The sequence below is a fragment of the Lolium perenne genome, chromosome 2 (assembly GCF_019359855.2).
Source record: "Lolium perenne isolate Kyuss_39 chromosome 2, Kyuss_2.0, whole genome shotgun sequence".
NCBI lineage: Eukaryota > Viridiplantae > Streptophyta > Magnoliopsida > Poales > Poaceae > Lolium > Lolium perenne.
Genome location: NC_067245.2, coordinates 313,574,173 through 313,595,964, shown reverse-complemented (window position 1 = coordinate 313,595,964; position 21,792 = coordinate 313,574,173). Strand labels below are relative to the sequence as shown.

At 44.1% G+C, this 21,792-nt stretch overlaps 2 protein-coding genes across 2 annotated transcripts; both read left to right on the top strand.

The window, feature by feature from the left end:
* The first annotated feature begins 7,913 nt into the window (after positions 1-7,913).
* Positions 7,914-12,123, top strand: LOC127336788 (uncharacterized). Its single transcript, XM_051363629.2, has 3 exons — positions 7,914-9,225; positions 10,877-10,972; positions 11,907-12,123. The coding sequence occupies exons 1-2, from the start codon at positions 8,082-8,084 to the stop codon at positions 10,924-10,926; spliced, it is 1,194 nt and encodes a 397-aa protein (XP_051219589.1). The 5' UTR covers positions 7,914-8,081; the 3' UTR covers positions 10,927-10,972; positions 11,907-12,123.
* A 1,714-nt stretch (positions 12,124-13,837) lies between these two features.
* Positions 13,838-18,182, top strand: LOC127330782 (DNA topoisomerase 1 beta-like). Its single transcript, XM_051356876.1, has 15 exons — positions 13,838-14,740; positions 14,893-15,087; positions 15,163-15,243; positions 15,522-15,581; positions 15,661-15,755; positions 15,852-16,008; positions 16,087-16,212; positions 16,426-16,506; positions 16,600-16,690; positions 16,780-16,913; positions 17,101-17,169; positions 17,259-17,348; positions 17,435-17,538; positions 17,615-17,795; positions 18,060-18,182. The coding sequence occupies exons 1-15, from the start codon at positions 13,838-13,840 to the stop codon at positions 18,126-18,128; spliced, it is 2,436 nt and encodes an 811-aa protein (XP_051212836.1). The 3' UTR covers positions 18,129-18,182.
* Positions 18,183-21,792: the final 3,610 nt, after the last annotated feature.

Below are 21,792 nucleotides of genomic sequence, written 5' to 3'. Positions count from 1 at the left end.
AGCTCGTGAGATCTTGTGTTTTCTGCACGACATCAGGCCGACGGGGCAGAGGAGACCCGCCGCCTCTCCCTTGCCTTCTCTTCCGTGTCTAACCGCTGCCTCACCCGTGTCCTCTCCCTGTGCTCTCAATTTTTAGAAGTCGTGCAGTAGGTGGGAATGAGAGTGGAGAAAGAAAGGAGATAGAGGAATATAGGTACGTGGGAAGCTGAGAGAGTGATGGTTGGCCCATGCCACAAGAATTTAACGTAATGTTGTTGTGGAATTGATGCCAAGGCCTTGATTGCCTCCCTATGTACCAGGTTTGTATGGGAGTTGCCGACTACTCGGCTGCCGTATTAAGCTCCTAATGACGTGGATTGTCTATTAAGGATGCCGGTGGGAGCCTTTTTTTTGTTTGGGCGCCAATAGCCCTATATTGGGAGGGCAATCTCATTTCGTTCCATTTTTAGTAAAATAGTGAAGGATATTCCATTAAAAATGCCAAAAGGGGTGGAGGGGATACGTATTTATTGTTCTGGTCGATTAGGGGGTGCGGAAATAGCTAGAACTGAATGCGGAAAGTATGGAAAAACATCTTGTAATGTATTTAACCAGAAAATCGATTATGCTCCTGCGGAAGTATCTACTCGTAACGGAAGGGGCTTGGAGATGTTCTTACCATCGGCAACCTGCATAACTCAATGAGTTTTTTTTTTTTTTTTTAGATTCACCTGATCAATAAGTAAGCTATCCTTTTTGGGGCAAGTCCTTTTTCTAGAAAGATGTCAGCGGAGCGTTTTTTTTCAAAGAGAGTGGCCAAGGCCCGTGTAGGCCATGGGCTGCAGCAGGCTATACACGACCATGGTTTGCAGCCTATGCAATGGTGCCGTACCGCTTGACCAAACGCAAAGCCCTCACATATTTTCCCTCTCCCTTTCTCCACTCCGTCGCCTGATCCAGATTTGCCAAGCTGCAACTGCAACTGCAACCGCCCATTGTTCAGTTTGGCACGATACCCTAACGGTTCTGGATCTTATGAAATGTTGATTAGCGTTGTTGAACATGAAAGTAATTTGCTCTGTTTCGTGTATACATGGCAGGCGAGGGCTCCGCGTGCCGTGTTTCTGAATGAGCTATGCTTTGTTCCCCCTTTGCCTGATGAACCTATGCTGATGAACCTATGAGACAGTTCAGTTTACTATGTTGCCATTGCGTATCTATTTTGCTCTGGCATGAAGTTATAATATGGAAAAAATAGAGCCGCTATTTCAGCATTATATCGACGCTATAGTGTCACTCCTGCTAACAGCGAGGTAGCCAACGAGTCACCAGCTCAACTGGAACATGACCTGGCGAGTGAAGAAGAAGACACCATCGGTCAGGCAGATATAGATTAAGTTGTGTGAGTCAGCTGTGTGTTGTAGGTGATGGCCACCTGTACGTGAGCGTCCACAGTTATTAAGGACGAAAAAGGTTGTACCGAAAGGCATGTTGAAATTGAAATCAATCTGAGAGTTTCCCATCCCCTTTCGTCTCTCCCACCTACTGCTAGCTCCCATCTCAATTCCGCTCCAATTCCCCACTGTATCCTGACCGATTTTATGATTGTTCCTCCCCTAACCACTGGGACATCACAATCTGGTATCAGAGCTAGATTTTGCTTCGTTTGCGCTCCAAATTCTCGAGATCGGACCGGTAAAACTTCCACCGTGAAAGGTGCGGTGTTGCTTCGGTGACGCTGCTCGAAATCCTGAGCGGGGTTCGGTTCGATTCAGAGGTGAGCCGCGACGGCGCCGTCTAGAACTGCCCAGCAGTCGGTGCAGGCCACTTTCGTGCTGGACAAGATGGAGGCGTTGCAGAAGTCCATGGAGGAGATGCTGAAAATTTTTGGCAACATGAGGATGGAGGTGAAGACAGTAACGACCGAGATGCAAGGTCTTCGTCAACAAATAGAGGATTTCGGTGAAGATCTGGATGGTGTTAAGCGCCGCCTTAACGAACCTGCGAAGCCTGCCGCGCAACCCCGCGTGGAGATTCCGCAGGAGAACAAGGGGGCGACCACAGCGCGCCTGACGAACAATGGGCCGCCCCTTATCGACTCGTTGCCGCACGGCACCGGCAACGGCAACGCGAGTTTCGTCACTGTGCCTTCATCACCAAAGGAAGTACGCGACGACACGCATACGGGCGATTTCGTTGTGCGACCACGCCGTCACGATTTCCCTCGTTTCTCAGGTGACAAACCATTGCTCTGGGTGGATCTCTGTCTAACATACTTTGATATGTACCGAATTCCTGAGCACCACTGGGTGAGTTCAGCCACGCTGCATCTAGCTAGCTGGTCTGTCCACTTACTGGTATACCTCCTCTACGTGCAAGTTCCTGCTGGAGGAGGGGAGCGTGCTGCCAAGGTCGGGTTGGGTTGTGGCCGGGAAGGCCATGGTTGCGGACGGGGGAAATTTCCTCCCGGGGTGCAGGTTTTAGCTCAGGAGATGCAAAGTGGCGCATAAGGTTTTTTTTTTAGATGCGGCTCTTAAGGTTGGTGATGCAGGTTTGACCGAGCTGAGGAGGACGGGAGCAAGGGAAATAGTACAGGATTGAAGCGTTTTCTCCACTTGGCGGTGGCAGACCATTGTAATTTAGGCTGCTCCATGATTTGGTGCTACGCCGAAATCGGTAAAGTGAATTTTTAGAAGCTGTTTGATTGTCCGGGGGGGACTGAAGCAAAGGTGCCCCCTAGCTCCACGGTCATGAGAAGTTAGAGCTGCTCCAGTTTTTAGTACAAATACATGAAGTTGCAACCGTGAAATATAAAAACGTAGAGAACACCTCGTTATGTCTAGACGCACTATGTGATCGCTTAAATCTTTGGCTGGAAGTCCATCTCGCCCGTGGCGAAGTATTTTCTAGCGGTGGAGTTGGCCTGGCCACGGCGATGAGGATGGCTATGGCGGCGTTGAACCACCCGGCACTGCCGTGACGTACCCAAACACCGGGTAATTAGAAATCTTGAATCAGTTTTCAGATCCATATTTAGTTACTAGTAGAATTACGAATCCATTACGCACTCAAGAGAGGAGACGAATTTGAAAAGTTAACTGCAAGCTGCTCTAGCTTTTGGTACATAAACATAAAAACACGGAGCGGTCGTAATTTACATCCAATTGCTACTGATTTGACTTCATCGCAATGCGATTTACATTTGTCGCCACTGAATCGTGGAGTCCGACGAACGAGTCGGCGTACCTTCAGCCAGAGTCAAACTTGTCTGATTCGTTCTCGCCATCGCGCAAATCGAGTTATAGCTCGCTACCGCCACCGTCAGGATTTGCTGTCACCGCCACTACGTCTCACGCCACCTCACCCATGACGAAGTTGGTTGAGGCGGTCACAACAAGTTTCTGGCGGCGGCGGCAACAAGCTACAACTTGATTTGCACGACAGCAAGAATGATTTAGACAAGTTTGACTCCGGCTGAAGGTAAGTTGATTCGTTTGCCGGTGGCCTGTGGCGGCAGGCGTGAATCACGCTGCGGTGAAGTTAAATCGGGGAAGAGTCTAGGCATTGGAAAACATGACCGAGAGAGGAAGGGAGAAAGATAAAACGTGCGTAACATTTTGGTCACTTATCGGTAGCAGTGGGTGATACGTCTCCAACGTATCGATAATTTCTTATGTTCCATGCTTGTTTTATGATAATACCTACATGTTTTATACATACTTTATGTCATATTTATGCATTTTCCAGCACTAACCTATTAACAAGATGCCGAAGAGCCAGTTGTTATTTTCTGCTATTTTTGGTTTCAAAAATCCTAGTAAGGAAATATTCTCGGAATTGGACGAAATCAACGCCTAGGATCTTATTTTTCCACGAAGCTTCCAGAAGTCCGAAAGAGAAACGAAGTGGGGCGACGAGGCGGCCACACAGCAGGGCAAGGTGCGGGCACTATTGGTATACTATGCATGAGGCTTGCAACTTGTAGGATATCTTATACATAATACATATGCTTTATTACTACCGTTGACAAAACTGTTTCTTGTTTTCAAAATAAAAGCTCTAGCACAAATATAGCAATCCATGCTTCCCTCTGCGAAGGGCCATTCTTCTACTTTTATGTTGAGTCAGTTTACCCATTTCCTTCCATCTTAGAAGCAAACACTTGTGTTAACTGTGCATTGATTCTTACATACTTGCATATTTGCATTCATCATTACTTTGCATTGACAACTATCCATGAGATATACATGTTACAAGTTGAAAGCAACCGCTGAAACTTAATCTTTCTTTGTGTTGTTTCAATGCCTTTACTATGAATTTACTGCTTTATGAGTTAACTCTTATGCAAGACTTATTGATGCTTGTCTTGAAAGTACTATTCATGAAAAGTCTTTGCTATATGATTCAGTTGTTTACTCATTGTCTTTACCATTGCTTCGAATCGCTGCATTCATTACATGTGCTTACAATAGTATTGATCAAGATTATGATAGCATGTCACTTCAGAAATTATCTTTGTTATCGTTTACCTACTCGGGACGAGTAGGAACTAAGCTTGGGGATGTTGATACGTCTCCAACGTATCGATTATTTCTTATGTTCCATGCTTGTTTTATGACAATACCTACATGTTTTATACATACTTTATGTCATATTTATGCATTTTCCGGCACTAACCTATTAACAAGATGCCGAAGAGCCAGTTGTTGTTTTCTGCTATTTTTGGTTTCAGAAATCCTAGTAAGGAAATATTCTCGGAATTGGACGAAATCAACGCCTAGGATCTTATTTTTCCACGAAGCTTCCAGAAGTCCGAAAGGGAAACGAAGTGGGGCGACGAGGCAGCCACACAGCAGGGCGGCGCGGCACAGGCCCTGGCCGCGCGGCCCTAGCGTGTGGCCCCCTCGTCAGCCCTCCGACTCCGCCCTTCCGCCTACTTAAAGTCTTCGTCGCGAATACCCCAGTACCGAGAGCCACGATACGGAAAACCTTCCAGAGACGCCGCCGCCGCCAATCCCATCTCGGGGGATTCAGGAGATCGCCTCCGGCACCCTGCCGGAGAGGGGAATCATCTCCCGGAGGACTCTTCACCGCCATGGTCGCCTCCGGAATGATGTGTGAGTAGTTCACCCCTGGACTATGGGTCCATAGCGGTAGCTAGATGATCGTCTTCTCCTAATTGTGCTATCATTGTTGGATCTTGTGAGCTGCCTAACATGATCAAGATCATCTATTTGTAATGCTACATGTGGCGTTTGTTGGGATCCGATGAATATTGAATGCTATGTTATGTTGATTATCAATCTATCATCTATGTGTTGTTTATGATCTTGCATGCTCTCCGTTATTAGTAGAGGCCCTGGCCAAGTCGTTACTTGTAACTCCAAGAGGGAGTATTTATGCTCGATAGTGGGTTCGTGCCTCCATTAAATGCAGGACGTGTGAGAAAGTTCTAAGGTTGTGGATGTGTTGTTGCCACTAGGGATAAAACATCAATGCTATGTCTAAGGATGTATTTGTTGATTACATTACGCACCATACTTAATGCAATTGTCTGTTGTTTGCAACTTAATACTGGAAGGCGTTCGGATGATAAGCTGAAGGTGGACTTTTTAGGCATATATGCATGCTGGATAGCGGTCTATGTACTTTGTCGTAATGCCCAATTGAATTTCACACTACTCATCATAACATGTATGTGCATTGTCATGCCATCTTTATTTGTCAATTGCCCAACTGTAATTTGTTCACCCAACAAGCTATTTCTTATGGGAGAGACACCACTAGTGAACTGTGGACCCCGGTCCATTCTTTACATCGAATACAATCTACTGCAATACTCGTTCTACTATTTTCTGCAAACATCATCATCCACACTATACATCTAATCCTTTGTTACAGCAAGCAGGTGAGATTGACAACCTCACTGTCAAGTTGGGGCAAAGTAATTTGGTTGTGTTGTGCAGGTTTCACGTTGGCGCCGGAATCCCTGGTGTTGCGCCGCACTACACTCCGCCGCCATCAACTTGTTCGTCTCCCAACTGCAACAGTCCGTATTGAGTTCACCGCTCTCAAATCTGATTCTCCTTTAACCCAAATTTCAAACCAGATATCCAAATTGAAGTACTCAGAGTAAGGAACAATCTCACTGAGTACTCTTCTTCTTCTTCTTCTTCTTCATCAGCCACGTTCTAGCTTGCTCTTACTCTCTCAGTTACTGCCACCAAGAATGGCTAAGGTTTTCTCCTTATCTACCTCTCAAGGAGGTAGCACAACCGTTGGATGTGAAACCTCGATGAACGGTTCATACGTGTTGGACTTTCTAGGATGATGTTGAGCTGCCAACACGCCTCAATGTGGAGGAACATAGCCCAACAGTTAATAGTACTTGATTGTCCATGGTTAGTACAACTAAGCATCAGAAAGGACGATGCATGCATCTTCCTCGCGCATGTATAGAGAAAGAGATGATTTTTATTTATTTAGCGCCTAAGAATAAGACCTGATCTATAATGTAATCGTGTGTAGCTTAATTAGAGAGGAGGTGATGTGAACTTGCAACCTGAATCTGGGATGCACAAATTTAGGTTGGAACAACCGGGCGCTCCATTCCACCGGCCACCGTGAATCCATGATTGCTCCCCCGTCGTGGAGATTCCAGGGCCGAGGCTCCGCATATATACGTGCATGTCATCGTCATGGCTGGCGCTATCATAGCTAAGACGTCGTTGCACGATCGTAGATGCGGATCGTTGCGGCAAGTTTTATTCAGAGCGTCACCGATACCTTATGTAGAGCTAGCAAGTTCTGATGGAGAGTCTAGTTAAGAGTGTAATAACTGGCCGGATCCATGGTGAAGCTCACGTTCATCAACCTCAAGACATATCAACTCGATTTCTCGGATGTTCTCATAGAGTAGGATGTGCGTGCGTGTTATAAAGATGTGTGTATATACTTTTGTGTATGTATCATGTTTCTAAATAATGGATTTTCTTAAGCTATTCGGTTGAACATTCTTGAAATGTAGGTAAGGAGATTTAGCCATTTTTAGGTAGTAAAAAATATAAACATAAGTATTCAAGCATCCCTAACGCCGTTGTATTTTAGGGCACCCAAGCAGGTTGTGCAGCTTGACACACTTCACAATGTCCATAAATATGTCGAGAGACATCCGGAACTGGCAGACAAAATACTTCTCGTGATACACCGAATGTTGGACGAAGTAATTTATGTTTGACGTGGAACATACTTATTCCATCTGGAACTGGCAGGAATTTTACTCTGATACCTCGGCAGATAACCCTCTTAGAGGCGCGGTAGAACTTGTCCAATTGAATTGCTCTAATCAGGTTAGCTAAATCTGTTTTAATGATAACTTTTGCCATCCCCAAGTTTGTTGCTTGCTGCAACGCCTAATTACATGCCTCCGCCTCCGCGTGTGTTGCCCCTCCCATAGCCTCCATTCGACCAGCACCTGCTCCTCTCACATCACCATGAGCATCTCGAATGACCAAACCCCATTCGACAAAGTAGTTGTTCACGAGCTAGATTTGTCCAAAAAATAGTAAAATAGACAAATACCAGTCATATACATAACAAATTTTAAAAATAAATATATTACGTTATGATGTATCGGTGACTATTTAACATGATCGGATGATTAATTATTTGTCTCGTTCTTCCTTGCAATTTAAAGTGAACCAAATTTGTGTCACATCTTTAGAACAAATCCAAACAAAGCACCCCTAGGGTCTAGACAAGCTTCCTAGGACCTCTTTGTCACGTGGACGATTTTCATGAAGCTAAAACCACATTAAATGTGTGCCAAAAATTCACGTGAATTTGTTTTTTTTTTCTTTCATAATCCAGTTTTGGGCTCTCCAGGTCTACACGGTACTTTTACGGCCCACACATCACTTCACAATCCACCACACCACATCCCGCATCGTCTTGCAGGGCGAGATGACGGCCACCCTCCGCCGGCCGCCGCCGCCGCCGCCGCCTCCCCAGCTCACCGGCGCGCGTTCTGTTCTCTAGGCATCAGATCGACTCGAATCCACCACATCCCGTCCGTCTCCCAGATAATCAGCGAGTAGGGCGAGATGAGCAGCCCCCGATGCCGCCCCCGCTCGCCGGCGGTGAAGACGCCGCTGGAAGACGACGACCTCCTCTCCGAGATCCTCCTCCGCCTCCCGCCGCGGCCCTCCTCCCTCCCCCGCGCATCCCTCGTCTGCAAGCGCTGGCATGGCCTCGCCTCCGACCCCGGCTTCTTCCGCCGCTTCCGCCGCCACCACCGCCGCAGCCCTCCGCTCCTCGGGCTCTTCGACAAGCACGATGTCCCCACCTTCGTGCCTACCCTAGAGGCCCCGGACCGCGTCCCGCCCGGGCGCTTCTCCTTGCAGCGCCGCGACGGCGACCGCTTCATGTCCCTGGGATGCCGCCATGGCCTCGTGCTCATCGTCAACTTCACGCCCGACCAGATACTGGTGTGGGATCCTATCACCAGCGGCCAGCACCGACTCACCATTCCACCGGGGATCGCGACACATGCCGAGAAGACGATAATCAACGGGGCCGTGCTTCGCGCCGGCGCCCACTTCCAGGTGGTCTTGACGGTGGCAGACAACCAGGACAAGCAACGCAGACGAGCTCTCGCCTGCGTCTACTCGTCAGAGACCGGCTTCTGGGGCGATCTCATCTCAACACCGCTTCCCTTGGGGGTTCCCAGGAGTGATCATCCCATCTTTCAAGACTTTGCTAAAGTATCCACCTTTTTTACTGGCAAGCCCGCTGTGCTTGCTGGGAATTCCCTTTACTGGGTGCTTGCTGGGAACTTTCAAGGAATTCTCGAGTTTGATTTGGGGAAGCAAAGCCTAGCTGTGATACGGGTGCCACCACTGCATATGCTTGAAAATGGCCACTTCTGGAATATGAGGGCAGAGGGTGGTAGCCTTGGTTTACTCTTTTCGATGGACACCAGCATTCAGTTGTGGAAGATGAAGACTGATTGTGATGGTGTTGCTTCATGGGCACTCGCGACAACTATTGAACTGGACAAGCTGCTTTCCCTAGAGTCACAACGAGTATCAGTAATAATACTAGGCTATGCTGAGGAAAATAATGTGTTGTTCCTGTGGACATGTGGCATCCTCTATATGGTCCATCTTGAGTCGTTGCAGTTCAAGAAACTAAGCGAAAGCATATTACCTTCTAATTGTCATCCATTTGAAAGTGTCTACACTTCAGGTAATAGAATGCCTTCACATATCGGTTACAACAAAATCATCTTAATTTTCAATAATTTGTTGGCAGAATACGGTTCACACCCTTTTGTGTTAAGTTAACAATTTGAAGTAGCGTCATATCTCTTGTCCTTTTGCTGCCTGATCACCTCCTGAACATACAGAAATTTGTTTCTATAGTATTTCTGTTCCAATTCTTGTGTGATCACGTTTTATGTAATGATTATTGTATAGAAATATAAATCTGTATTTTTTTAGTGCTATTTAGCCACATGGTGGGCTGCAGTTGGTCTACTATTAGCTTCATTTCTGTAATTTTTGTTGCCCAAGTCAGAGCTAACAATTTTTTTATCAGTTTATTACATCAATATCCATGCAAACGCAGTAAAACAATGCACACCAAGATTGACATATTATTTCCTATTCACATATGCAAGAATCGTATAATGGTAGGTTTCATTCATAGCTGTTGTGCAGTTTTTCCACAAGGTAAATACATAGCAGTTTAAAGTTGAAGACAATTAAATGAAAAACTAGCTTGAACCAACTGAAATATCAGATAGGTAGCTCAAATGCTCAATAGGTACATTTTTGAAGCTTAAAGCTAGTTCTGTTTCTGTAATTCAATATTTATTATCCCGGTTAATCTTGCTAATAGCTTTAAATCCATAATGGTGATTTTGTTTGAAATTTAAGAATACTTTTTCATTACACCATTGTTAGGACTTAGGAGAGTCGTAAGGAGAGTTCCAAGTCCAATTTACTTTGAAGTAATTGTGTTCATTTCTGTATTTTTTGCCCAAGTCAGAGCTAGAAAACTGTCTTTATCAGTTTATTACATAAATATCCATGCAAATGCAGTAAAAACAATGAACACCAAGATTGGTATATTATTTCCTATTGACAACATATGCAAGAATCATATGATGGTAGGTTTTGTTCATAGCTGTTGTGCAGTTTTTCCACAAGATAAATACATAACAGTTTAAAGTTGAAGACAATTAAATCAAAAACTAGCTTGAACCAACTGAAATATCAGTTAGGTAGCTCAAATGCCCAATAAGTACATTTTTGCTTAAAGCTAGTTTTATTTCTGTAATTCAATATCATTTATCCCGGCTAATCTTGCTAATAGCATTAAATCCATAATGGTGATTTTGTTTGAAATTTAAGAATACTTTTTCATTAAACCATTGTTAGGACTTAGGAGAGTCATAAGGAGAGCTCCAAGTCCAATTTACTTTAGAAAAGTAATTGTGTTCATTTCATTTTTCTGGCTAAAATTATTTGAAGATAATCTAAATCCAAGTAGTCATCATTACTTTTGTGCTACGATTTTATTAGTATGTTATTTTATTTTATTTTTGATATGGCGTCGAACGAGCTTAAAATTCTGGGTAACTTGTATCTTCTGACCAGTAAATGGTCTGAGTGTATGTTCTTCATTTGTACTATATTGAACAGTATATATTGTTCCCTCTACATTCTTTAAATTTGACAATAGTTGTGGTTTTTGTTATCTTTTCCTAATGTTGTATGAGCAATGAGTTGTGTTTTTCTTCAAATAACAGCTGCTATAAATCTCATTGATGCCTTCCTCGTATCTATTTGTCTTTTTGTTGGAATGGCATTGGCTGACTTGTTGCGCTTTGCAGAAACAAGCATTGGTGATGAACATGCTGCTGATCTTTTGCAGCAAACATAGGTTGATTGTTCAGTTAATTATGCTATTGTGATGAACGGTTAAGCAGGTAAGCTTATCTGAACAAAATGTAACTCTTTCCTTTTTACTGGTCAACCGTGATATTTTCTCAGCAGATCTGTCGGTCCCTAACTTGCATATGCAATTGGCTATTATCCACTAACATGGTTTGCCTATTCATAACTATATGTAGTTATATTTTGTGGACGGTCTATTTTCTCCACTTCTGGTCACTTTAGATGCTTAAACTTTTGTAAACCCATGATCGAGATGACATGGCCATATTCATCATAAATACTGCTTTCATCACTAGTTGCATTTTTTACTAACATATAATATTTTTATCATTAAAACTAGTGGTCAAACTATTGTTTTTGATCTTGTGGAGAGAGAAAATAGCATCCATTTTCGGCTGAAGGAAGTGTCTATAAATAATGTGATGCACGATACGTTAGCTGAGGCATCAAACTACTACTACATGAGTTTAACTAAATTCGATTTGTTAGTGGCCAGCTAGCTCATACGTTTGTAAACAGTATGCCTGTAAGCTAGAGACCAGGTGGTTCTGCTTTTCTACTCCATGATCCCTTAGTCCATAATGACAAGGAATATTTCAAAAGATTTGATAAGCTGGGATGCTCAGTAGTTCCCTCTAATGGAGCTCTTTTTGAACCACTAATCTCTTAACCTTCACTGATACATAATACCAGATGTAGCCAAAAACTTGAGAATTGCTGACAATAAGAGTTGAAGGTGTAGCACTATTTTTTGTAAATTAAACTGGCCTTCTGTAGCTGTTCTATGTTTTCTAATGTCGGTTCTGTCCAAAAATGCTGAGAAGATTCAGCTCTGGAGCTCTTGGCACAATGTCCACAGTAGTAGTGATGTTAATTTTTACTTACCAAATTTTAATATGTTACTTCTACGACTTCTCTAATGAATTGTACAAGTTGGTTTGACTGATGAAATTGTTTGCTCCGCAGATATCACATCCTGGTGGCACAAGATGAAGAATGTGTTGTGTGCTTTCGGTTCTTGCCGTTGGCATGCGGAAATTGGCCCTCTGTACTGGTCAATCGTGAGGACAGGCTTGTAGGAAATTAATTGCTTAGTTTGCCAACTTACTGTGTTTTATCTAATATATCTGTACACAGTGATTTGCTATTTGTGTCTGCCCTATTAGTTAATCTGTTCGGTTCATCTGGTCGAGATTGTGCCAAGAGCTACAGAGCTGAATCTTTCAAGCAGGCAACGTTGAGGCAGATCACCTCTGTCTCTGTGGGCTGTGTACATGTCTTAAGATCCAGAACACGTCGAGCCCTTGACCGCCACGTCCAGGAAAGTCTGCATGTATGTTCAGCTTACACAGCTAGGGTATCGCGCCAAACAGAACAATGGGCAGTTGCAGAACAATGGCGACGGAGTGGAGAAACGGAGAGGAAAATATGTGAGGGCTTTGCGTTTGGTCAAGCGGTACGGCACCATTGTATAGGCTGCAAACCATTCGTCGTGTATAGCCGGCTGCAGCCCACGGCCTACACGGGCCTTTGCCACTCTTTCTCAGAAAAATACGCTACGCCTACGAAAACTCAAATGGAGGCCTTTATTTTAAAAAAAATTAAAATCATATTTCTAAAAAATCTGAAAAAGTTAAGTAGGTTGCCGATGGTAAGAACATCTCCAAACCCCTATAGCCCTCCCAATATAGGGCCATTGGGGCCCAAACAAAGACAATGCATGTCATGGCGAGCCCAATACTGTCACTGCCGTTACATAGGGAAGCAATTGAAGCCTCGACGTCAATCACACAACAACTTTGTACCAAATTATGCTGGCTTGGCCCACCCATCATTCTCTCAGCTTGCCACCTACCTATATTCCTCTATGTCCTTTCTTTCTCTCTCCACTCTCATTCCCACCAATAGCGCGATTTTTACAAATTGAGAGCGCGGTGGAGAGGACAAGGGCAAGGTGCCGTTAGGCCGTGGTAGAGAAGGCAAGGGAGAGGCAGCGGGTCTCCTCTGCATGACGCGGATGCGCGATCTCACGAGCTCCTCCTCACAAAATGACACCTCGAGATGCTATCGAGATTTTTCGCCGAGGACAGGTTTGTCGCCCTCGACCACACTCGTCTCTCCTTGATCCAAAGCGTGATGTCGCGGCGCCATGATCCAGAACGAGCACCTCCGCCATGGATCCTGAGTGGATGGGCCTCCTCACCCCCGTAAGCATGTGATTGGATGGAGGCGCGAGGACGCGGCACGTCTTCGGCTCGCTCGAATGCGTGTACTCGTGGTGGTCTAAAGACCTGTTTATATTTTTTATTACTTGTAAGGCTTTTTACTACCGTTGATGATTATTAATAGACGGTGGTCCTTTTCAAAAAAAAAAACAAGGAAAGTCTCTAAGAAAAATAAAAAATAAATGGAGGACAAGATGTCAGTGTCGAATTCTACACGCACAAACCGTGCCAAACCCCAAACCGACATAAATCTTGCCGCGCGCTGAGAGAGGAGGGCGCGATCGGCCGCGCGAGCTATAAATTGGATCGAGCAGCCCGGCCAGGAAGAGGGATAAACCGTGCGTTGCGAGAAGAGATTACTAGCTAAGCTGCACCTCCGCCGCGCGGCTACCGCTAACCCTAGCTCGACTCTCTCCCGGCCACGCACGCTCCTGGTTAAGTACGCCTCTCTCTTCCTGTCCCCAACCTGTTGCTGCTTAGCTCGAAAGGAGTCCATGCATGCATGGACTCGTGTATGAACTCCAATCACGGGATTCGTACTGCATAAACTGCTAGTGCCAACCTTTATGGAACTAATTAATTAATGGAAATTTTGAATAGCTTGCAGGTTATTACCTTGGCTGACTAGCTTAGGTCCATCTGTATCCTGATTCCTGACACTGCAAGGAAGCAATGCCGTCTGCCCACATGTTTGAAAGTGACGACGATGAATTTGCCGGTCCAATTACATTCAAAAGGTCGAAGCGAAAAAGGACACCACAACCCCGTCAAAAGGGTAATCTGAAAAGACCTCATGCGGAAGATGATCACCCCACCCCAGGCACCGATTCAGAGGACGACAAACCAATTGCTTCGAGGAGAAAGGCCGGTGAGAGGAAACCCAAGAGGATCAACACAGGAGGTGCCAAGGCAGATGACGATGATCGTATCGATTTGGAAGACGAGAAACCACTGGCCTCAAGGCTATATGATATTGCTGCTTCAAAAAGTGGAGGCAGTGTCTATAATGGTGATGATTCAGAAGATGATACCACATTGGCTGTCCGTTTTTCACGGATTGCTCGGGGTGTTTCAAGTTCCAATAGCAAACCGATCCCACCTAGCAACAAGGGGTTGAGCCATGATACAAGCGCTCCAAGAAATTCAGTCAAAAGGGCAGGGGATAGGAATAGTCAGACAAGTTGTACTCTTAAGAAGGCAAAGCCTTCGGAGGCTTCCACCTCGGTGGTGGCGGTGAGTGCCGAAAGAGAACACGAGGATGACAGCGATGACAACATACCTCTAGCACGAAGACAGATAACGCGCGAGTACTCGAAGTGCAAGCCACCTGCAAAGAACATTGTGAAGGATAGTCCTTCACCTTTTAAGAAGGATGAGCAGACAAAGGTGAACATGAGAACAGAGGAAAATCCCCTGTCCCAGGAGACAATGGAAGTCTGTCAAGGATCTGACAGTCGAAAGAAGTGGTCTACTTTGGAGCACAATGGCGTTATTTTTCCACCTCCATACAAGCCTCATGGTGTCAAAATGATTTACAACGGGCAACCTGTTGATCTGACTCCAGAACAGGAGGAGGTAATGTACATTCAGAATGTATAAACTGTCGATTGTGTTATTTTATATATCTTCAGTTTCATACAGAGCTACTGATCAGAGCTGCTCCTGAATATCTAGATCACGCTTTCAATTTTTTTCCGAGCTACAGCCAATTCCCTGTTCGGTTTCAGGTTGCAACCATGTTTGCTGTGATGAAAGACACAGAGTATGCGTCCAAGGAAACGTTTATCAACAACTTCTTCAACGACTGGAGAAATATACTTGGAAAAAAACATATTATCAAGAAGTTCGAACTTTGTGATTTCACGCCGATCTACGAATGGAACCTCCAAGAGAAAGAGAAGAAAAAGCAGATGACACCAGAGGTATTTGTTTTCTGAATTTTCATGCCTAACCTCTGCATGTCTGAAGATTTAATCTTTATAACTCTTTATTTACAGGAGAAGAAAAAAGTGCGAGAAGAAAAATTGGAGCAAGAGAAAAAGTTTATGTGGGCTTTCGTAGACGGGGTTGAAGAGAAGGTCCTTATTTACTGATTATTTTTATGCAACAAAGGTTTTTATGAACCCTAGAATTTTACACATATGCCAGTAGTCTCGAACCTAATTCAGCTTCTGCCTAGCATTCCTAGTAGGGCTAACTAAATTAAGATTTTTGCACCCGATGCAGCATATGGAATTTTACCATGATTAACGAATTCGTTAGTGCAAGTGAAGACTCGGGCTGTTGTTAATATTCTTGTACATGCATGTATAGCAGTTGGGGTATCCTCTTGGCTAAAATTGCTTGGTTATTTCAGGTTGCCAATTTCAGAGTAGAACCACCTGGCTTGTTCAGGGGACGTGGAGAGCATCCAAAGGTACATATGAGGAACCATTTAATCACATTTTGTTTGTATGCCAGGCCCTGCAATTTAAGGTTCTATTAAATTGTTTTAGATGGGAAGACTGAAGCGGCGCATCCGACCAAGCGACATTACAATAAACATCGGAGAAGGTGCTCCAGTCCCAGTGTGTCCTATACTTGGAGAAAGGTACCCTTAAGTTTTTAGGTCCTGATGTTCAAAGTATATTTGTCAAGGGACTTCTAGAAAATATACATTTAGCTTGATTGGTCATGTGCTCTGCAGCTGGAAAGAAGTCAAACATGACAATACTGTTACATGGCTGGCCTTTTGGAATGATCCGATAAGCCCAAAAGATTACAAGTATGTTTTCCTGGCGGCAAGCAGCTCGTTGAAGGGAAAAAGTGACAAGGAGAAATACGAGAAGGCCCGGAAATTGAAGGTGAGGAAGTTTGCTTTGTGATTCATGGAGGCTTTGTGTTTCCATGTACAATAATTATTCTTCTATCGCCCACGACAGGATTACATACACACTATACGCGTAAATTACACTAAGGATTTCAGAAGCAAAGATCAGACGAAGAAACAAATTGCAGTGGCAACTTACCTTATAGATAGATTGGCCCTTAGGGCGGGCAATGAAAAGGTATGTCTCAACTCCCAAGTACTGGACGTACAGCTATCGAATTTTGTGTAGTCATATTTCAGTGACATCATTATCTAAAATAAACCTTTTGTATGAAGATACTTGTACTGAAAATCAACCCCTTTCAGCATACACCCTTATACCATTGGTGTTAAATCTATTTAGTTTTGTGATTGTTGAGATATCTCTTCATAATACTTCAATCCTTTTCAGGATGAAGATGAGGCTGATACTGTTGGTTGCTGTACGCTAAAGGTTGAAAATGTTACATGTCTGCCTCCAAATAAGCTGCAGGTATTGATCTTCATTCTTTATCCTTGATGGTCACACAATGTGAGAAATTGATTTTAATGTCATTTGATGTTTGCTCAATCATTGAATTTTCAGTTTGACTTCCTTGGTAAAGATTCTATAAGATACTTGAACACTGTTGATGTTAAACTACCCGTATACGAGGCAGTTAAGGGATTCTGTGCTGGTATGTCCCAATGCTCTTTTCTCATTCATCCATCTCTTCCCCCTTAGATAAATCGTTCTTCACATAATTTTCGCATACTGGTTTTGCAGGCAAAGATAAGGGAGGGCATGTCTTTGATAAACTTGATACAATTAAACTAAATGCTCATCTAAAGAATTTAATGCCTGGGCTTACTGCAAAAGTGTTCCGTACCTACAACGCTTCCGTCACTTTGGACACTATCGTAAGTACAATGTTATTCAGTGGTCCTTATATATTTTGTTTGTCAATGACACGAAATAGATCGTCATATCTTCAGTTGCTGCAGCTATCTAATTTGATTTCTTCACACCAAAATAGAGTGCATAACATTTTTGTGTCCCATTTATGTATTCGATACAAACTAATAAATGCATCATATGGTATTATAGTTGAACAAAGAAACAAAAGGTGGAACCCTCATTGAAAAACATAATGTCTATCAACGAGCAAACAAAGAGGTAAAATCTGTCGCTCACTCTTGTGGGATTTTTTTTTTTTTGCACTATCACTATTCTTGACCCTAACTATATGTTTCTCGTTTGCTCAGGTTGCTATAATTTGTAACCACCAGCGTGCTGTCCCAAAATCACATGATTCTCAGATTACAAAGTTGAATGAAAAAATTGATCAATTAAAGGTTGGTTGTTGGCTACAAATGATTACCTCATATTTGTACTTCTCCTGTCAACCTTTTTGTCATCATTTGCTTCTTCTTCTGCCCAGGCCTCGAGCGACAAGTTGAAAGTAGAACTGAAGAAAGCAAAGAAAGGAAAGCCTCGAGGTGGTACTAAAGATGGGAAGCGAAAGAGAAGATTGACGCCTCAAATGTACATATCTGAGTCATAGATACATCATTTTTTTACTTACCTAAGGTGTAGACAATCCTCATAAATCCACTTGCAGATGCAGGTTGGAGAAAAGGATCTCTACGACTGAAACCATGATAGATGAAACGGATGCGGATAAAAAGAAAAGGGAGGATCTGAAGACAGTAGCACTAGGAACATCAAAGATCAACTATCTTGATCCTAGAATTACCGTGGCATGGTGCAAAACCCATGAAGTCCACCCTATCCACAAGGAGGTACCGTAGTTTGAGGGACTACACCCACTCCCTTCTATTATGAGTTCTCCTCATGGCTGCATATTTCGTTGGTGCACGATTGTATTACCCATTCATATCATATGCATTTACTATAGCATACTTGGTGTCCCATTATGTCCTACTGCCTAGGTTTGATTAACTTGATTAATTGTTACCATTTCACAGTCCATTTTTCTTCGGCGAATCATTTCATAACTCTGTTCCTTAACAAAACCTGTTTGGCTTGGTAAATTTTTATGACAGATTTTCAGCAAGACTATTCTCGAGAAATTTGGATGGGCGATGGATGTTGACCCAGATTTCAGATTCTAAGGGTTACCTTGTCGAGCGTTACACGCAAAAGAGGCCGGAAGATTAGTACATACTCCGTAGAGAGTGTGTTCATCACAAAAAGAGATTATATTCGGAATGTCGATATGTGCACACCATTTTTTTGTTCGGAATTTTTTTGGCACTTCGAAATATTTTTTCCGGTGGCAGGAGTATATGCACATGGGATCAAAAAATGCATTTCCCTTCTCATGTATAAATAGTTTTTTATGGAACATGTTGGCCATCCTTATTGCAAGGGAAAAAGCAGTAGCATACATAGAAAAAATTGAAAATCAGGTCAAATTACGAATTTTAAGGCTAAAGATGCTAACTCTTAATCGTCCTAACTATACACTAATGTAAAGCAAGCATGCATCCGGTAAGTTTGGGCTCCTCTCCATCGCCGACAAGCCGAAGCGAGGGAAGTACGCACCTATCAGAAACACCCTATTCCCGCGACTAGGGTTCCTTCCCTACGCCGCCACTGCCAGGCCCCTCCCCGCCGGCTTCCGTGCTCCTCTCCTCCTCAACCCGTCTCGCCTCACTCATGCCTTACTCCTGCGCGGGCGAGCAGAAGCAACCATAGTCGGTGATGCCTGGGTGTCGTCGTTCCTTCATGAATGGCGTCGAGTGTACCCCCTACCCACTCCCCTATGGGTACCAGGGGAAACCCTAGGACTAGTCCAAGCAGAGGCGGCGGCGGCGTCCCTTCCTTGTTGAAGGTGTTTCTTGATATGCGGTGGTTCGGTTTGCTAGGAGCGTGGTGGGACTTCTCCGAAAGGTGCAGCGGTTGCGGGCAAGCTTCGTTTTCATCGATCTGCCAGTGTCGGCACTAGGTTCTTTTTTTTATTTCTATCTTTTCTTTTGGACTTGGTTGTGATGTGGCCCCAACATGCTCGTTGGTATCGTGCGATTGTTATATTAATATAGCGGAGAGAATGCGTATCTCAACAAAAAAAAAGGAAACAAAATGTTTGTAGGGAAGATGAAATCCGCCTATGGGCTAAATAGGACGAGACTCATTCCACACACACCTCATTGATGGTGGAGTGTCCATCCTTTAATATACAAACGGTAAGATAACTTTTAAGGAACATGATGTTAAAAAGTTATAAACATAAGATTGATCATGTACATTTTATTTGTTTTTTGGTTTTACGGTTAGTTTTCACAAAAGTGAGACTTATTTTACTTTGTTAAAAAAATAAGGAGGTGATAAGAAAATTACCGGTTGTGAAACTGGTATTCCTATCCCTTACCGCAAGCTCCAAAACTACGAATGTAAACCCATGAAATAACTCCTCGCTAAGGGTTCCTTTGATTTGTAGGATAGAAAAAGTATAGGAATAAAAAAATAGGATTGAGATGTCATACTTAGTTGATTTCCATAGAATGATGAGTTATCTTTGATGAATCAAAGAATTTTTTTATGAGATATAGCATAATGTTTCATTCCTTTAGAATTTACACTACAAGATTTTTATAGGATTAGTTTCTATATAATATAACATGTTCCTATAAATCAAATAACTAGTATAGTAAAGAATTGTAGAATCTAAATCCTACATAATTTATATACAAATTCTATAAATCAAAAGATTCCTAAGTGAGCTGGAAAGCAAACTTTCTCTCACACGCCTTATTATACTACAAGATGGCGGCGATCGTTGCCGCGTCAGTCTAACTTTCCAAACTAGCTCTCGCCCGCCCTCCCTCATGATCTTGTATACTTCTTTTGTGTGTAGGGTATTGAAAAGTGTTGAAACATATTACCACTTCACATTTAATCAATGTAGGGTTACAATAATTATTGCTACCTCTGGTCATAACTGCTCGTTAAATACGATCGGAGAGATTATATAGTATTAGAATATTTATAGTGGGAGTAACATTGGTAGTAACATCACATATTTCAAGACATTTGACCGTGGTGGCGTGTGCTGGTGGGTGGAAGGTTGAGTGGAGCAGTCCGGATCATCTAGGGTGGTGGGTTTGGGGGTCAGGAGAAATCCTTGCCGGCTCATCCGACGACGACGTGGTGACGCCTGGGTGCCGTCAATCGTCATTCCTTCATGAATGGCATCAGGTGTACCCCTACCCACTCCCCTATGCATACCGAGGGAAACCCTAGGACTAGTCCAAGCAGAGGGGGTGGCATCATCCCTTCCTTGTTGAAGGTGTTTCTTGGTATGCGGTAGTTCGGTGTGCTAGGAGCGTGGTGGGACTTCTCCGAAAGGTGCAGCGGTTGCGAGCAATCTTCGTTTTCATCGATCTGTCGGTGTCAGAATTAGTTTCTTTTTTATATCTGTATTTTCTTTTGGACTTCGTTAATGTGGACCCAACATGCTCGTTGTACCGTGCGATTGCTATATTAATATTAATATAGCGGGGAGAAAGCCGCGTATCTAAACAAAAAAAAAGGGAAAAAATCGTCTTAGGGAAGATGAAAATGGGCGAAATAGGACGAGACTCATTCCACCCACCTCGTTGATGGTGGAGTGTCCATCCTATAACCGTACGATAGCTTATAAGGAACATGATGTTAAAAAGTTATAATTAAGATTGATCATGTGTACATTTGAGACTCAACTCATACGGCTAATCACTGTACAGTAGTCACGGACGAAAAACTCCCTCCCGTGTCGCTGTCCCCAGGCGACACCGGGGGCGCCCGCCGCCGCCTTCTCCCCACCCCTCCCCTCCGGCGCTCGCTCGCCGCCGGCTCCGGGACGCGGTGGCGGCGGCCCCCCGCTGCCAAAGGGTGCCGGGGGCTGTTCCTCTCGCGTTGGGTGTCGGTGGCCGCCAGGATTGGCTGGGGAAGACGATGGCGGCCCGCCGGCGCATATGCACGACCGGCAATGACATGCCTGAATAAAACATGGTTAAACATATACATATGCATTGATCAATCAATTGATCGATTTCATCCCGGCCGGCCGACCGATCGAAAACACATGCATACATACATGGGTGGCGTGCGCGCCGCCGGATTGAATTAGATCGATAGCAAGGTATCCACAAATCTATGCCCCTTTGGGTTCCCGAGCTCCCAATCGCCGACGACAACCAAGAGGACGTTCCAGGCGCAGAACGCGACGGCGGCCAAGAGGAGCCCGGCAACCAGGGCGGTGACGGTCGACTTGCTTGTCTCAGGGGATTGGTCATACTCGTAGACATTGATCAGTAGCCATGCGATGGTCGTGAGGGACATGGAGATGACGGCCACGAGCACGATGACCGTGCACCTGGCACGCTCGTCTGGCTCCGCTTCCGCCGACACCACAAGCGGCTCGTCGACGAAATTTTGGTTCTCAGCCATGATGCGTATCGCCCAGATCGATCTCGTTGGCAGCTTGCTCAGCGTACAGAAGACGATGCTCGATCGTGTTTTTTTTAAATTTTTAGTACGGATCTATGAAGCTTGCTAAGCCCTATCCGTCTTCAATTAGGACTTTGGGAGTTTTTTTCTAAGAAACTAGTACAAATGCCCGTGCGTTGCCACGGGTGACAATACATATCGACGAACAAAAATATTGTCAAAATGCAAACATCACCTATAGCATTTTTCCTTCTAATTGAAATGAGATGATTCCATTAACTTAATGGCTAAGCAAATATTTTGGCAACCAAGACATATATAAAGTTTGGTGGTAATTCACGCAAC

Excerpts from the sequence above, each read along its gene's own strand:
- LOC127336788 (XM_051363629.2), top strand. The coding sequence starts at position 8,082 with ATGAGCAGCCCCCGATGCCGCCCCCGCTCGCCGGCGGTGAAGACGCCG. Across the intron at positions 9,226-10,876 it reads TGAAAGTGTCTACACTTCAG|AAACAAGCATTGGTGATGAA; the intron begins GTAATAGAATGC and ends TGCGCTTTGCAG.
- LOC127330782 (XM_051356876.1), top strand. The coding sequence starts at position 13,838 with ATGCCGTCTGCCCACATGTTTGAAAGTGACGACGATGAATTTGCCGGT. Across the intron at positions 15,088-15,162 it reads AAAAGCAGATGACACCAGAG|GAGAAGAAAAAAGTGCGAGA; the intron begins GTATTTGTTTTC and ends CTTTATTTACAG. Across the intron at positions 16,009-16,086 it reads AGAAGGCCCGGAAATTGAAG|GATTACATACACACTATACG; the intron begins GTGAGGAAGTTT and ends CGCCCACGACAG.